Source organism: Scomber japonicus, chromosome 13 (genome assembly GCF_027409825.1).
Source record: "Scomber japonicus isolate fScoJap1 chromosome 13, fScoJap1.pri, whole genome shotgun sequence".
NCBI lineage: Eukaryota > Metazoa > Chordata > Actinopteri > Scombriformes > Scombridae > Scomber > Scomber japonicus.
In genome coordinates, this window is record NC_070590.1 from 29,494,386 (window position 1) to 29,513,450 (window position 19,065).

General features: G+C 39.7%; 1 protein-coding gene across 1 annotated transcript in view; it reads right to left on the reverse strand.

Moving 5' to 3' along the window:
* The window catches only part of dlg2 (discs, large homolog 2 (Drosophila)), a 199,361-nt gene extending 181,395 nt beyond the window's left edge, over positions 1-17,966 (reverse strand). The window contains exons 1-2 of the mRNA XM_053332042.1: positions 17,948-17,966; positions 17,017-17,148 (exon numbers count right to left, since the gene is read on the reverse strand). Of these exons, the coding sequence (XP_053188017.1) occupies positions 17,017-17,148; positions 17,948-17,966 (151 nt within the window). The remainder of the gene's footprint in view (positions 1-17,016; positions 17,149-17,947) is intronic.
* Positions 17,967-19,065: the final 1,099 nt, after the last annotated feature.

The following is a 19,065-nucleotide window of genomic DNA, read 5'->3' on the forward strand; positions in this document are numbered from 1 at the left end:
ACTTGATGACTTATGACAACTGCAAAGATTTATGGATTGTGGGTGTGAAGATGAGGGTGAATGTGTTCTAAACATACATAAAAGGCTTTCCAGGTCTGAACACTGTTACCCACTATCACTGAATGAACAGGGTGGTATATAAAACGTTTAATTCACTGTACAGTCAGCCATGTTCACTGGTGGTAGGACATAAATACTATGGATGCTTCAACATAACTCATTCCATGTCTCTCTTCCTCCACTAGATGGCAGAGTTTTCTACATCTATTCTTAAGAGGGCAAGGACATTTCTCCATGTATCTGTGTATCTCTATGTGTTCCTCAATGTATCAATAACAATCTCTGTTTCATTCATGTCCACTGAGTCACTGAACAATACTGCTGCTACAGGAACATCGAACATTGTTGATATAACACAAATGCTCAAGTTAAAGTCCAACTGAACCACATTAAAAGACTGAGACTCTGTATGGGTAAAATGTCTTATACTGGATAACATTAATCAAGGCAATATGAAAGTGATCTTTAAAATGCACACATATACAGTATGTTGTTGTTCATATATACAAACCATAGTACATTTTTATGTGCCCTGACCTTATCTCAAACAGATCATCTATCTGATCTAAAGCCCTAGAGAAGTCCTGTAATCCGTTAAGTACACATGAAACCCTTAAAACCTACCGATGACTCCCATAACCTCTGACCTAGCATGGAACAGTAAGAGTCACACTGAGTCATTCATAAAATGCGCCAATCAAGCAGCCATAGCACAATTCACCTCATTAATATTATAAGGTATGTGAGGGGGATTGGTAGGAGTTTAGCCTCTACATCTCCACGTACTATTTACTGTGGGTCACTATTTGGTACAGAAGGAGGTCTTTAACTTCCATATCTTTAACTGTATTGGAGTATGTCAGTGTTCCAGAAAGACGAACGAATATGATATTAAATTAAAGTGTCAATGTACATTTAAGTATGTGAATGTATCCATGTTTAATGTTACCCTGACATCAACCTATGGTATATATATATATTATCTATGACGGTATTATAACATTGCCTTGGTTAGTAAGAGATTGTAAGCAAAACCCAGTGCTGAAAGGCATAAGAGATGAAACATATTATTTAAAAAAGCAGATAAATCTAATGTTATAACAATGTATACTTGTTGAAATCATTTTATCAGTATGTTACAGAATGAATTGATTTTGAACAGTCTTTAGATGTTTGCGATACTGACAATATGGCAGCTAAATATGTAAATCTAGGCTGATAACAATAACAGCTGTGGTCATTGATCACTTACAACCAAACCAAATAACCTCTGCTCAAAGGGTGTGTCCACTTGTGGAAGAAATATATGACATGATTGAATAATATACATGCATAGTTTAAAGTGTTGTCATATTAACATTTGCCACTACATTTGGCACTAAACACTCATAAACCAAAGTAAAGAACAAGTTAAAGTGGAATCATGAATATGTGTACCAAATTTCATAACAATCCATTCAGTATTGGCAGGATGTCAAACTAAAGACCAAAAACAGCTGGATATATGTAAAATGTCTTCAAAGATATCCTTCAAACCGTTGTTGACTGACAGACTGATATTACTATTCCTAGAGACTCTAGCACTGTAAAACTGTATGTCCAGACTGTTACTAATATTGTTACATAGTGGTCACAGTTGGCAAAACTGTGAGGTAGAAGTTAAAGAATTCAACTTTGCAATAAAGGAGTGGTGCAATAAAAATATATAAGGCACTGGACTGTGTATTCTCTATGTTGTTTCTGTGTCTTGTCTTTCATTTGTTTGCACTGATGCATAAAAATACATTTTTAAGTAAAATCAGTTTTGCAGCGCTGTGGGATAGAACATGAAAGAGTGCTAAACAGAAGTGGAATTTAATTTTTTTGTGTGCGCCACCAATTTTCTTTTAAATTTGGCCTCCTGCAGCTTGTTTTATTTGGGGGGAGTTTTGGGGGGTGTTTTTGTTTGCCAGTCAGCTGCAACAATTAGTCAACAGAAAAATATCAGAAGTGTTGATAAATGGAAAAGTTTAGTTAAAGCTGGATTTCTGGGATCACTGCAGAACACTACAAACAAGGAAACTGGAGCTCATGGATTGACACTATTGGGGTGTAACAGTTTATACATCTACTACACTCATTCATTCCCAGCCTACGACTATGGTTCATTTATCATATCTACTGAAATTGAGGTATGGCCTATACACACATACACAAGTACTTTTTTGTTAATTAATATATTCTCCTGTCAGGGTTTAGCTGCATAGTCACATTAGGTGTTTGGTTTTTTTTTTTTAGTTAAAGCCATTTGTTGTTTTTGTGTCATCAAGTGGGTGGAGCCATTGGCTCAGGAGCACAGCCATAGTTTTTGTTTTGATAAAAATTGCCTGGACAACCGTGGCTCTCCATGTGGATACAACCAGAGGACCAAGTCCCGGTTTGTTATTCAGGTTAAAGTGGGAAGAAGCAGCAGGTCTGCTGGGCAGTTGAGTGAACTAGAGCCTGTAGAGGAAGCACCAGGACCATCAGGGTGAAACAACACAGCAAGGTGGAAAAAGAAAGGCAAAAATATTGGCCTGTCACATTGGCAGAAACATTTATTTCAGGCCAATGCAGATAATTACTTCTAAAGCCTTTATTGACTGATACCAATGACGTGCTGAGAAGGTGCATCCTTAGAGTCAGCTAAATTTTTCCCTAAGGAACGATAACCAGAGGAAGTTCAGTCTAAATGTTGTTGATACCATTCTGCATAAATTCTATGTTGATGACTGCCTTGTATCAGTTGGTTCTGAAGAGGAGGCGCTATTACTTTATCAGGAACGTTGTGCTTTTTGTGCTAAAGGAGTCTTTCAGCTCACCAAATGGACTAGCAACAGACACACTGTGCTTACTGCTATATCTCAACAGAAAAGATTCATGGAGGTTAAGAATCTGGTCTTGGACAGTGGCACTTTGCCTATGGAAAGAACATTGGCACCTGTTGTACTAAAGAATGTGCAAAAAGTATCCTTCAAAACTTGGATAGAAGACAGCTGAGTTGAAATGATGCTTTGATAGTCACTGCTGTTCAAGAGTTGACAGTCTGGCTAGAAGAGCTCAATCAGCTTGAGGATTGTAAGGTTGACAGATGCTTGAAACCTTTCCATTTTATGGACACAAGCAAGGATGGGTATGAAACAGTGACTTTTACTGCATAACATCCACAGACAGGTAAATGGTATACGGATTGTACTTATATAGCACTTTTGTAGTCTTTTTGACCTTTTTGACATTCATACACTGATGACAGACACCCACACTGCTCATCTGGAGGAGACTAACCATTCACACACATTCACATACCGTTGGTGCAGCCCTAAAGAGCAATCTGGGGTTACGTATCTTGCCCAAGGACACATCGATATGTTGACTGGAGGAGCCGGGAATTGAACTTCCAATCTTACAGTTGGTGTAGGACCACTCTACCTCCTGAGCCACAGCCGGTGCATTGTGCATTTATAATGGGAAAGGCACTTGTGTTTGGACATATAATATCTTTGTATTGAATTACATCTTTTAACGAAACTTTAAGGCTTAAAAAGTTTATAGCAAAAGACTTGGCTTCCAGAGAAGTGGTTGAAAGCTGACACTTTGGGGTTTTTTGGAAGTTTCTTGTTGAGCTTAAAAGTACTGTAAGTGGCCAATAAACCTTGACGTCTCTGGGAAGGTCTCTCCAGATGAGCAAACAAACTCAGTTGTGTCAGTCGTTTTATCAGTCAATTCTCCTGTTATTTGAAATTGATGGTTGGCTTCTCAGATTCAGAAGTTTGGTATTGGATCTTGGCCAAAAAAGGAAGCAATCGAAAGCAATTCTTTCTCAGCCTGGCTTTGCAAAAGGCTACAGGGAAAGATGCAGAGTGTCAAAGCTCAGGCTTCAAGAGGTTCTTTCAGTTGAAGAGACTGACATGGTAGAAACTTCAATAGTCTGCTTTTGTCAATGGAAGAGATTTTCAAGATGAGATAACCAGTTTGCAGAAAGGGGACAATGTGAAGAAGACTAGTCACCTCTATAAGCTCAATCCCATACTTGAAGATGGTCTAAGAGTTGAAGGAAGGCTTGGTAGAGCAGCTATGCCAGATGAGGCAAGACATCCCACTACAGTATATTGGTCTATGAACTTTGCATTTCTGACTTTATTTAACAGGACATGGTGGACTTAACCACATGCTTTTAAAAGGTGAGCATCAGGAGTGAAATTGCCTGTTGACCACATTACGACAGTGGATTGTGTATTCTCTGTTGTTTATGTCTCTTTGTAACCAGTTGGGCAAACCGGACACACCTGGATACCGCTCGCTGTCTTCAAAGACATTCTTCTTAGGATGATGTTGCTCTTTAATGCTTGCAGCGTTGGCTCAACTGCTTTACACACAGTTAGCATAAATACCATTACCATAAATCAACATAAAACAGTTGTCAGCTGGTGTCCTGACCCAATGTAAAAACAGAAAGTTTCCTTTTCCACTGCAGCATAACTAAACTTTTCAGTTCAGTCATAGCCACGGCCAATGAGCCATGTTTTGGATGTTTACATTCATCTACATAAAAGACCAAAGTGTGACTTTACTTTAACGTATAGGTTTTTTCTGATATCCTGTAGAATACACTGAAATTAAGGATGCAACAAAATCAGAACCTGCATAAATCTGCACTGAAAGATATGGAAGACCACAACTCCCCAAGAGCCTGAAGTGGTGAGGAGTATTAGCTGTCACTCCACAGCTGCAGGACTCACCAATATTACCAGCTGATCAACATCATTAAAACACTCAGTCTTGACTAACACCAGACCTTACACCAGGGAAGAATGATTAAAAGTCAGCACTCAGCTTCGATCAGTACTATGAAAAACCACAAGCCAAGCCAGAATTCTTGGTGTAGTCATGGACTCAGACCTGAATTTCAATATCCACATTAAGACAATTACACAATCAGCTTAAGAATATATCAAGGATTAGAGGACTTCTGTCTCAGCAGGATATGCAAAAATGTGTCAATGCATTTATCTTCAGTGGACTCAACTACTATCGCTGTGTCTCTACAGGCCTCCCTAAAAGAAAAAGAAATCAATAAGACAGCTGCAGCTGACTCAGAGCGCTGCTGCTCCAATCCTCACTAAGACCAAGAGAGTGGATCATATCACTCTAGTTCTCAGATCTTAACCCTTGCTTCCTGTCTGTCAAAGACTTGATTTAAAATACTCCTGTTTGGTTTACAAAGCACTGAATGGTTTAGAGCCAAAATACATTTCTGATATGCTGCTATGTTATTAACCATCCAGACCTCTCAGATCATCTGGGGTAGGTCTGCTTTCTTGTCCCCAGAGTCAAAACTAAACATGGAGAAGCACTGTTTGCTGTTTTATGCCAAACATACCTGGAACAAACTCACAGAAAACTGTAGGTCTGCCATAACTCTTTTATTATTCCAATAATGAGAGGAAGACAAACAGTGTGAAACATTTAAATGAGCCAGAAGTCATTTCAGGACAGGAGAGACAGATTTAGCAGAGCTCCAGTTACACCACAATTTAACGTTTTAAAACAAGATTGTACCCGCTGATAACCACATGAACAGACAGCCGGATGGTTGAAGAGCTGCAGGGGGAGAAAAGGATTTCACTTGTTTTTGTGGCTGCCAGCAGCCCCTCCAGCAGCTCAGCCCCATTGTTAGCTGCCATTAGCTGGTGAAGCTAAAACTGTCTCTCTCAATCAGCATATATTTGAAAGTGAGCGTGGGGCTGGGGGAGGTGGATGTTATTCTATCATTTAGATAGATTTCATGATGGAGTAAACTCCCAAATGGTCCATGTCAGCATTTTCTCTGCCTTTTCAGATCTGATTACAGGTTGAGCCATTTTCAACCTATGAAATGTCTTTTTTTTATATAAATGTGTGTCAGTGTTATATTAAGACCATCACTGATGTGTTTCATCATAGTACAGTCATATAATTTAATTAACAGCCCAAAAACACATTTTAGTGTGCCTCTTTACTGACTGTTTTAAATTGTATTTAAATGTGCTTTCACAGCGTTTCTTTTGCACTTTGTCTTGAAATGAGCTGAACTGTACTATATAAATACACTTGCCTTGCCTAACACCACATCCTGACATACGGCGACGCGAGCGAGCAAGTCAGCGAGTGAGAAAAAGTGATTAAAATGCATGAGTTTTCAATCAGCCTTTCCTGACTTGCCGCGAGCGACATCGCCCTGTCCAGCGATGGAGCCCACCCCTCAAAAAAATCGCTCGCTCTGTCTCTATCTGGACAAAATTTCACGGCCATGTCCCGCCCCTAAACACTTTTTATTGGTTGAAATGTACATGCTGCTTCCTGTTGAATAGCTAGCTAGCCCCTCAATAATTTGATTGGTTTGGAATATACTCGCAATAAAATCGTCACGCTGCATATCAGGACAGTTTCATGCAAGATTTTATCGCCGGTTCGCTCGCTCGCTGTATGTCAGTCAGGATGCGGTGTAATACTCATCAGGAGAACCTGAACTTGAGATTCTGTTTGCACTTTACTATACATTCAAAGCTGAATGTCAGGAGGAAACAACAACATTGCTTGGGTCTGTTCAAAATGTATCAGAATGTGTCATTTTACCAACTAAGGTCAACAAAGTTCATTTCAAATTGATATTGTTCTAGTGTGCCAAAAAAATCATGTTCTCAGAAAAACTAATGTATCACATGATTTGCATGTGTTTCTCATAAATCTTCTTAGTATATAGAAATATAGTCTGTATGACCCAAATCAGCCTGGCTTTAAACGAAGGCTCTCTAACAGAGACTGAGAATCACTGTGTTCAGACAGAGCTGCTGGTCAGTCCTCAGCTCTGTTGCTCATAGATCTGACAGCTGCATTTGACACAGTTAACCCCCAAATCCTGTTCTCCACACTCACTGAGCTTAGTATCTCAGGATCTGCCACGTGATGCTTCATGTTCCTTCATGAAAACACAGACATGAACCATCAAACAGTTTTGCATAACTGTTTCATTTTAATTACGTTGTTAACTTTCTACTGTTGAGAGGAGTTCACTTCAGAGCAGCAGCAGCATGTCGGGCCAGCACCACACGCTGCCATAGTACTGCTGTGTGTCCAGACAGCAAGGCCCAAGCCTGTGCCAGCAGAGCGGAACTGTCTATCCGCTCCTGACGGTGTCCTGTAGCTGCCATGCTGCCCAGTCCAAACTCACTCTCCTGTTAGCTTAACAACAGTCCTTAACAGATTTTCAGGGCTGACTGTTGTATAGACATAGTTCACAATATGCCAATTTTTATTTCTTTTCTAATATGCTATTGTATGAATTCATATATTGCCTTGCTGCACACAGACCAATACAATGTCAATATTGTACTCTGCATCCTCCCTCGGTGCATCATTGTGTGTGTTTTGGCCAATAAAAGATTAGCATGAAAATAAATGAAGGACATTAATATAAGAGATCCTGCCTTCTGGAGAACTGCAGTCTTCCTCTGCTGCTTCCTCTCCTCTCACTGCTCACACACACTGTTCTTTCCCCTCTTTCCTGCCCTGCAGATGTCACTGTTGAAGCATTTTAATCTGAATTTCAATAATGGACAGAAAAAAGGACAGAAAAAATATTTTATAAATGATGCTGAAATTTGGTTTATTTTAACTAATTACTATTTTTTTAACTTCGGGGGTCATTTTATGGGGTTGTGACCGTTGGCATGTGTCTCCATAGCAGAAACCGTCCCTGAAGGACACACTCCTGGAAATTTTATGGGGGCAAAACAAGTCCCTGCCTTGTGGTATGTAATCTGTGTGGCCTCAAAAAATTCCTGGGTGGGGCTTGAGGTTTACTCTGTGCTGATTGGGTATACTCAAAGCGGGATGTGATGTCAACAGAAAGCGCCAAAATAAACACCAATTTTAAAACCTCAACCCTATTGAACATTTATACGGGCCCTTTAAGACCTTTAAGCCAAGCATTCTTATACATCACGAGAAGCTCTTTGGAACATTGTCAAATCACACTGGGATAAAATGGCTCATCAGGTTTGTGGAGTCCATGCCAGCTTGAGTGCATGCTGTCATTAAAAAACGGGGACAAACCAAATACAAAAACTAATCAGAATTATCTTGATTAGTAGCAATCTCAGACTTTTAGACTCCACACATATTGACAGCATGGAAATACAAGGAGACACCAAACTTGAGGACTTCACACTAGGACACACTGTCATTACTGTAGCACCATGTTAACTCCCAATAGTGTCACCAGTCTGCCTGAGAAAGATTCAATTAACACAGAGTAGATTAAAGACAATGAAGCCTCCTAGGAAAGGTTCTTTCAGACAGCAGAGCAGAGAGACAGGTCCTATTAAAAAAGACTGACCACCCTCATCAGACAGTGAAAGACAGAGCTCATTAACAATCTTTGTGGCACATATTGGCTGACAACAGTTATGAGATCAGGACTCTCTCAATCCCACCTGAGCCTTCTATTCTGGTATGCACCTGCTACTGGAGTTTGTTACAGGTAGAGTATGATATGAATGATATACTGCAGGGGATAATAAAACAGACTAAATATAGAGTTGTTTTGCTTAAGTATAAAGTATTGAAAATACTATATGCACTGGATGGAGGTCTTTTAAGGGACACAGCAAAGCAGACCAGGTTGCACACTGACTAGTCATCATTTCACAGAGCTTTCAGCACAGCTTTGAGCACATATGTTTTACTGTGAGGTCAATATACTGCTAAATATTTACTGCCAAAATAAGCACAGCCAATGTTCTGTTCATGCAAGAGAAGAGAAAAGAGAATTTCTACATAGCAGCCGAGTTAAATATGAATGACATGAATAATGACATTTTCATAAGCACACAGAAAAGTGATATGCAGTGGTGGAAGAAGTATTCAGATCCTTTATTTAAGTAAAAATACCAATAGAGTGATAGTAAAATACTTATTATGAGCTACATATTATGAGCTTGATGTAATTAAAGTATTACAGTAAAAGTACATAAGTATTATGAGCTCATTGTCTTGACTGAATAGGACTGCTCAATGATTACATGGTAAAAGTACAGTTATAGGTTATTAATAAAGTTTTCTACACTACAAGTGTTTCTGGAGCTTTGACTTTCCTCACACTTTGTTTCCTTCTCCATGCACCGTGGAAGTAGGTGAAGCTGTCAGCTGATACTGATCAACAATGATGTTTCAGTAACACTCTGGTTCAGCATGTACTAAGTTTTGCTACCAAAAGTTTGACTCTGACCTTTAATTACAGCATCAACATCAATATGAGCTGAGAACTAGCACAGTCACTGTGAAAGAATGGATGTCTCCACAATGTTCCATCTCATGATGAATCACACAGTGGAAGAACAATAAAGTTTCCTGACTGCACTATGTACTTGAATGGTTTTGTGCTATCTCTGTCCTTTGCTTAACCCCTAAAACCCTACAGCTCCACCATCAGATGCAATCTTTTTATATCACATATTATACCAGCTCTGCCAAGGCTATCTACAACAGTCAACAGGCTATGAATCCAATCAAAGCAGATAAATATATGATGAATTTGTTTGCATTTTAATCTCATCAAGAAAAGCCTTCAATTCCCAAACAAAACTTTTAGTTACTTTCCACTGTTTCTCCATATATCATTGTTCTGTCAGTGTTAAATGTCAAGCAAAGTGACGCTTTAAAAACTCCTTAAAGAAACAAAGAATAAACTAGCAGAAGAAAGCAACAGAGCAGATATACTGCACTAAGTTCAAGTATGAGTGCTAGGAAAGCATTATACATCCCAGACACATGTAACCATCATCATATAATTCATATGTATTGTTTTGTACACCAGCATGTTCACAGTGACAATGCTGACATGCTGATGTTTAGCATGTACATGACACAATAACTAATTCACTATAATGTCTACTTTGTTCATCATCGTTATCATTAGCATGATATCATGCTAACAGCTAATTAGAACTAAACAGAGAGTGTAGCTGAAGCTGTGGATGTCATTAGTGGTGCAGGTATTCACTCATAAACACACACATTTGAACATAGTGACAGAATGGAAGGCTCAGCTGTACTGAACCAGAGGAGGTATGAAGCTGGAGGCAGATCAGTAAGTCCTTCAACCGTGCAGATGAGTGACTGAGGAGTAGTGGGGATGATGAATGGGTTAATCCACACATGGATCCACTCTGCAGTGATGGGGTTTAGCTAGGGCGCCCACGCCACTGGCCAGATTAGACAGCACCTAATGCTTTGTAAGATGATTACATCTATTTCAGGAGGCATTTATTCCATCGCAGAGTTGTAACTGTGTTTGATTACATTGCATAGACCTATTGTTCCTCATCACTGCCAAAGGAACTAACAAGATGTCCAGAGCCTATCTATGCTAAGAGAGTGGTCACAAGTGTGTGTGTGTGTGTGTGTGTGTGTGTGCGTGCGTGCGTCCGTGCGTGTGTATAACAATACTGCACACTAAAGCCTGGTAATGGTTAACAATCTAACCGACCAACAACTAGTTACCCAGATAGCTTACTCTATGTTGTTCAGAGATAAACACTGATCAATATTACGTTGTAATGACAGCTTGTGCTCCATAGCTTTATGAGTCAACATACGAGCGTGTTCGGGGAGAACATCTGTTGCAGGATATTATGTAAGCATTCAAAGTGCACGTAGAGAAAGATTAGACATGACAATGAAATCCACACGACATTAAAAACATATCCTAATGGAGTTTGTCTATATTTATTATCAAGACAATGTTTATTTTGGATTATTACTTGATTTGAAACTTTGTTAATATACGCGGGTCATTGTTTATTTGGGGTTTTATGAGTGTTAATATAAGCTGTGTACTAATATCTTTCCCTGTGTAGATGCTTAAGTTTCCCCTCAGAGATGATACAGACTAGCAGATGAAAACAAATCAAACAGCAGTCCAAGATGGGGAGAAACTAATACAGGAATACTACTACACCATAGGACTAAAACACAACAACTTCATGCTAAACAAATCAGCATACTGAATATCTGCACTTCAAGTGTTGCTTTATTCAGAAACACTGATGAGCTGAGCTAAAGATAAGGAGACAACATCCTATACAGTACAGGCACAGTGTAAATTAAAGCCTGCACACCTATTCAAATCTCCTCTTTCTTTTTCCAGATGCATGAAAAGAAAAGAAAATCAATGCAAAAAATACCCAGATGCAATCTTATGTTACTGTAGACCACATGTGTAGTGTACAACTGCACAGCTCAGCTTTTCCCTCACCTGAAATCAACTGAAGAGTGTATTATGCTGAGTGTAAGATGGTGAACTAAAAATACTTCTCAAGCATCAGCATGGTAAGCAGCAGTCACATAATTCGGAATACTCCCAAAAAAACAACACCCTAGAACTATAAATGTCCCTCTCATCAGGAAGTTAGTAGTGTTAAGAATACACACATGCTGGAAAAGAGATGAAGAGAGAGGTTTGTAGTGCAGGATTGAATTGATATTCACATTGGTGTTGGGTCAAGAGATGTCAGGGGGTACAGGCAGAGTCAGAAAACAAGCTGAGCCAGCACTTCTGACAGAGGTGTGAGGATCATTTCAGCACTGAGACACCAGAGGGAAGAGGAGTCAGGCTCTACTGTAGGCTGCTTGTTGCAGGAAAATTAGAAATACACGAAGCAGACTCCGCTATTGGATCATGGTCTGTTTAGCACTGGTGTTTTTATTTGGTGAGAGATTAAGAGGAGAGCAGAAGTCATGGGTACAGAATTTAAGCAGGTTGCAGAAAAGCTGGACTGTCAAATTCTAGACGAGCTGTTAGGGTTTTAGGATTTGTGCTGGTGCCTTAGCCCAGAACCATGAAGGTCTACAGTTTCAACAAGATCAAGTATAGTTGAACATGGCTGCTGACAGAGATCACACAAAAGGGCATCGGAGGACCGAGTAAGCATGGCAGTGTTTGAAGTGAGGAGATGGGAGTGTGATAGTGAGTCAGTCAGGTACAGAGAGAGTCATGTAGTTTGTTTCTCACAGATATGCAACAGTGTGCAAGCGTGCCAAAGATAAACAGATGGTTTCAAGTCAAACACAGCTGAGAGCTTCAATAGACATAGACAAAAACCATTCTGTAATCTCATGTAGGAACATTCTTTATGTCTGCAGAACCCAACATCACAGTGGTTTGTTCTTAACTACTGCACTGTGCATCAACCACAAACACTGACTAAACAACTCAACTCCTCCCAACACGCACACACACACACGCTGGGACTAAGCACAATACATATGGCACTACTGTTGCAATTTAATATTTATATATCTATATACACATATACATATATATTTTTATATACATATACATTTATTTTCATGTATGCTGCTGGGATGGGAATGCTAAACTAAGTTTTGTTGTATCTTATGTACAATGGCAATAAAGGATCTATCTATCTATCTATCTATCTATCTATCTATCTATCTATCTATCTATCTATCTATCTATCTATCTATCTAACTATCTATCTATCTATCTATCTATCTATCTATCTATCTATCTAACTAACTAACAGGAGGCTGCTGCCTGTAGACTGATGTACACCATACCACAGTTCCCAGTACCTCCCACTCCCACTAATGTATTGTATATTTATTGTTTATTGTATATAGTATTTGGAGGTTGTTTTTATTGTATATTTTATTTAATTTTATTTTATATCACTTTAAAAAATACTGTTGTGTCAATTCTGTGTTTCCCCTAGGTGGCTCAATAAAGTTACCCTATCTACCCTAGACTACTTCCATGCAAAACAATAATGTCATGCAAACTTCATTATTAAAGAAATTAAACTGTTTAAACATTTTACTCAGTGTGTTGTAAGAGCTACCAGTATCTCCTCTGCTATACTGGCACCTCTATAGTTAGTTTTCCTGGTCTGGACCACAAGTAGTAATAATTGCCTCACTGCATTTAATCTGTAGTCAATTCACACCTAGCTTCATCACACACACCATAATATGTAAACCTGAAGTCACAGGAAATGACATCACTCTGCAACATAATGCTACACAGACCAGCATGAGAACATTTAAATGAAGTTGTATCATAGAAAGTCACACTGTATTTAACTAGTGGAACTTCATCTGTGTTTTTCTGCCCTACACAGCAGCCTTTAATACAGCCAGTAGTGATACTATAGTCATATTAAAATTGAGTCATATATAATGATGTCATGATGGACATATAAATACAGTTAGAGTAGTGTAAGGGTTATATAAGGGCAGGGCTGAGCACTGAGGCGAAGCCAGGACTACAGTAGAGGAATATCATCCTCTCCACACTGTGTAGTCAGGGTGGAGCTCCTATCAGTGCCCTGTGACAGATGTGACAGATGTGGCAGCTGGTGTGACTAGTACAGTATGGCTCATTTATAATTCACAACTGGAATGAGCCCACAGTCTTTTTGATAAGGAAATTCATATGTTGTTTGTCACTATTTGATGCATGTAACAACTCATCATCTTCAGGCATCCTCAGTGTGACCACAGCACACAGTCCAGCTGACCACACAGAGACACAGTCTGCATGTTATACTGTCCTACTGTATCTGTCTCATTCCTACCAACTATTTCAGCTCCTACTTAAGTCCCAGCTGCAATATATGCTACAATGTGTCAATCCTAAAATCAGTGTTAGGCTGAGTGGTCAGCCTCTAACTCATCACTAATAAAGTGACAGTACAGACATACAGATCCATACAACTGCTGATTGACTGAAAGTGATGCTGATTGTGGTTCCGGACACATAATGTAGGGATGGCTTCAGTCAAACACACTGAGGGGTGGAGCACAAAGTGGTTCTTAAATGTTCTAGCTGCTGTTTGATCCTGGGTACTGTTGGACACACCAGAGCAGATGCAGGGTCACATGTTACTTTATTTCTCATATGGAAGACTAATAAACAAATGGTTGGATTTTCTGTAGAGATCAAATCATATCTGTCCGATCTTCATTTTTACATCAAACTGTCATTCTAACTGCTTTCCACATAAATGTATTTGAGTTCAAGGTCAGTGTCTGATATATGGTCATGTATAGTATCTGATGGACAGTCATGTATAGTGTCTGATAGACAGTCATGTATAGTGTCTGATAGACAGTCATGTATAGAGACTGATAGACAGTCATGTATAGTGTCTGATAGACAGTCATGTATAGTGTCTGATAGACAGTCATGTATAGTGACTGATAGACAGTCATGTATAGTGTCTGATGTACAGTCATGTATAGTGACTGATAGACAGTCATGTATAGAGACTGATAGACAGTCATGTATAGTGACTGATAGACAGTCATGTATAGTGTCTGATGTACAGTCATGTATAGTGACTGATAGACAGTCATGTATAGAGACTGATAGACAGTCATGTATAGTGACTGATAGACAGTCATGTATAGAGACTGATAGACAGTCATGTATAGTGTCTGATAGACAGTCATGTATAGTGTCTGATGTACAGTCATGTATAGTGACTGATAGACAGTCATGTATAGAGACTGATAGACAGTCATGTATAGTGACTGATAGACAGTCATGTATAGTGTCTGATGTACAGTCATGTATAGTGACTGATAGACAGTCATGTATAGTGTCTGATAGACAGTCATGTATAGTGACTGATAGACAGTCATGTATAGTGTCTGATAGACAGTCATGTATAGTGTCTGATGTACAGTCATGTATAGTGTCTGATAGACAGTCATGTATAGAGACTGATAGACAGTCATGTATAGTGTCTGATAGACAGTCATGTATAGTGACTGATAGACAGTCATGTATAGTGTCTGATAGACAGTCATGTATAGTGACTGATAGACAGTCATGTATAGAGACTGATGTACAGTCATGTATAGAGACTGATAGACAGTCATGTATAGTGACTGATAGACAGTCATGTATAGAGACTGATAGACAGTCATGTATAGTGTCTGATAGACAGTCATGTATAGTGTCTGATAGACAGTCATGTATAGTGTCTGATAGACAGTCATGTATAGTGTCTGATAGACAGTCATGTATAGAGACTGATAGACAGTCATGTATAGTGTCTGATAGACAGTCATGTATAGTGACTGATAGACAGTCATGTATAGTGTCTGATAGACAGTCATGTATAGTGACTGATAGACAGTCATGTATAGAGACTGATGTACAGTCATGTATAGAGACTGATAGACAGTCATGTATAGTGACTGATAGACAGTCATGTATAGTGTCTGATAGACAGTCATGTATAGTGACTGATAGACAGTCATGTATAGAGACTGATAGACAGTCATGTATAGAGACTGATAGACAGTCATGTATAGTGTCTGATAGACAGTCATGTATAGTGACTGATAGACAGTCATGTATAGTGACTGATAGACAGTCATGTATAGTGTCTGATAGACAGTCATGTATAGTGTCTGATAGACAGTCATGTATAGTGACTGATAGACAGTCATGTATAGAGACTGATGTACAGTCATGTATAGTGACTGACAGACAGTCATGTATAGTGACTGATAGACAGTCATGTATAGTGTCTGATAGACAGTCATGTATAGTGACTGATAGACAGTCATGTATAGTGACTGACAGACAGTCATGTATAGAGACTGATAGACAGTCATGTATAGTGACTGATAGACAGTCATGTATAGTGTCTGATAGACAGTCATGTATAGTGACTGATAGACAGTCATGTATAGAGACTGATAGACAGTCATGTATAGTGTCTGATAGACAGTCATGTATAGAGACTGATAGACAGTCATGTATAGTGACTGATAGACAGTCATGTATAGTGACTGATAGACAGTCATGTATAGTGACTGATAGACAGTCATGTATAGTGTCTGATAGACAGTCATGTATAGAGACTGATAGACAGTCATGTATAGTGACTGATAGACAGTCATGTATAGTGACTGATAGACAGTCATGTATAGAGACTGATAGACAGTCATGTATAGAGACTGATAGACAGTCATGTATAGTGACTGATAGACAGTCATGTATAGTGACTGATAGACAGTCATGTATAGAGACTGATAGACAGTCAGGTATAGTGACTGATAGACAGTCATGTATAGAGACTGATAGACAGTCATGTATAGTGACTGATAGACAGTCATGTATAGAGACTGATAGACAGTCAGGTATAGTGACTGATAGACAGTCATGTATAAAGACTGATAGACAGTAATGTATGGTTTCTGGACAAACCCAGATCTTCACAGAAGAAGGTGGTCAAAGCCTTTAAGTGGCCTGGAGGTTATGAGGTGAGCTCATAGCGCCTGAACAGAACCCTGAAGATTAACCACTGTCTGCTACACAAGTGCACTCTACAGTCAGGCCTGTAATATAGACATCACATTATGGTCTAATACCCAGAATGCTTCTGTACATACTGTTTCTAATGTAGGACAGTAAACATGTAGAAGGTTACAGTACAGCAGGGTCATATTTTGCTGATCTACTGTAACTGTTCAGCGATCTAATGCCTGGCTTTTTTTCTTCCTTTTTGAAGCAAACACAGACAGCAAGACTTTTTTCCTTAAATCATTACTCCTTTTGTTTCACTCATTCACATGCACGCACTCACGTACGCACACATACACACACATACACACACATACACACACATACACACTCAATTTTAGAGAGTGACCATAACCTGCAGCAGGTGGCATTTATGAAATCAAACTACTGATGCTCAGATCATTCATTTAAAACAAAGGACAGTAGTGAACCTCATTACATGAGTACTGTGAGGAAACACTTTGAATACAGCATCATAGATGGAGAAAACCACTTGAATACAAAGTTGACAGAAAATAGCAGTTCACTTGATGGATTGTTGTGTTTCACTGACTCACCAAGAAGAGCTTCAAACAGGTTGCTTTTGAAAATCCCCATCACTCTCTGAATGGCAGTCTTGAGCTGCTGCTCCTCCGGCGTGCTCAGTTTAGTGCAGTACTCCTCCAAGAGCCCCAAGGCCCGAGCTGTGTCTGCAGAGGAGGAGTGGGAAGAGGGGGGGTGGGGCAGATAAGACAGGCTCTGCTGTTTCCTTGCTTACTTTTTCATATCATAATACATGTATGCTTCACATACAGCACCAGTCAAAAGTTTGGACACACTTTCTCATTCAAGTGTCTGTGTCCAAACTTTTGACTGATGCTGTATCCATTTGACAGTACTCACTATGATGTGTAATGTGATGAGTAAAATGGGTAGCTCCTCTATAGATGTGCCTGCTCTGTTTATCAGGAAGGGACAGAAGATCATGGCCAAAAGTATGCAGACACCCAAGTATTACACTTCTGTTACTGAACATGACTTAAAGCATTCATCTGCTGCTATAACATGTTGGTTGATCAGGTCTCAGGGTGCTGAATACAATGTGTGTGCAGGTCAGTAAAGTTCTTCCACTAGAAAATGGTGAAACTATGTGTTTAAGGAGCAGGCTTTGTGCACCAGACATTGTCATGTTGAAACAGGTAAAAGAGACAAACACAATCAGCTGGTGACCATTATTAATATTTTTCTATTCAATTAAACTACGAGACCTAATCTAAACTATGAACATCACCACAGCATAACTTATACATTTTACGCCATAAATAACTTTTGACCATATAGTGAACATTTCCATTCGGAGGCTTTATGACCAAGCCTTCAGTTTAAACTGTTACTATGAACAGCAGAAATGTAGATTATTAGTGATGTTATAACATCTTTATCATGCACATGAAGTATTGACAGGATTGGATGAAAACGGATGGAATCTTATGCGTCATAGTCACTCACCTTTTTTTGTGACAGGCATGGCTGACTCCATGTAAACTTGACTCTCGCTTAGGCTTCCAGTTCAGTCTTCAGTGCATGGTCGAAAAGTTCTTTCTCAGAGACAAATAAGAAGGGTTTTTATCTACTTTGCTTCAAGAGCTCTAAGAGGAGAAATTGTGCCTCCCAAGGTGGAGTCCAGGGGAGATGGGGGGGTTTTCCAGCAAAAATGAGTCAATGATTCAATTACAGTAAACGATTATGAGTAGAGCAGTGTGATCACAACACCAACAGTAATCCACAAGGAGCTCACATCAGGTCCCCTTATTGTAATGTCTCATGGAGTCCTGTATGCAGTGTGTGTTCAGTAATTCAGAGCTTACTGCTGTGAAAACATGTAGGAAGTCTTGCTTTTAACACATCCTGCACATGGAAGCTGTGTGTTACTCCTGTCTGGGTCCATCCTCCGGCTGAAGAGCTGGCAGACCAGAGAAGTGCCTTGTCATGACTGATTCACTGCTGCTTCAAAAAGCCTCCACACACACACACACACACACACACACAGAGAGAGAGAGAGAGAGAGAGAGAGAGAGAGAGAGAGAGAGAGAGAGAGAGAGAGAGACAGGCGGCTTCACTACACAGCTGGACACAAAAAGATGGACAGCAAAGTCCTCATAGTCGGTAGCAGGGTGTGTGAGGATGCTTTAATGTCCTGTGGTGGAGAGCAGCGGGCAGGTGTGAGGACTGGCCTGGGTTCACACAGAGCCGGTGAGCTGTGACAGTCCTGAAGAGCTGCTCCTCATCATCATCATCCTCATCATCATCATTTATCCTGCCTGACAGTCAGTCCACACCTGAACTTTCTTGTCACCTGCCTACAAGACCGAACTCAGGACAGAAGCAGCACCTAATCAATGTAGAGTTTAAAAGAAATGTCAGCTGTCCTCTCAGTGTCTCCTCTCAGCGGGTTAGGAGATGGAAGCTAACCACTAACAGTCACTTCAGAGTTTCTGTCTGGAGGTTGGGACTTCAGCAGGGACGTGTGTGTGCCCCCCATGAGGCGGGGAATGACAATTCATGATATTAAAAAAAACAAACCTCTAACGTAGCCGGTTAACGTTTCCTCAATGCACAAACATAAA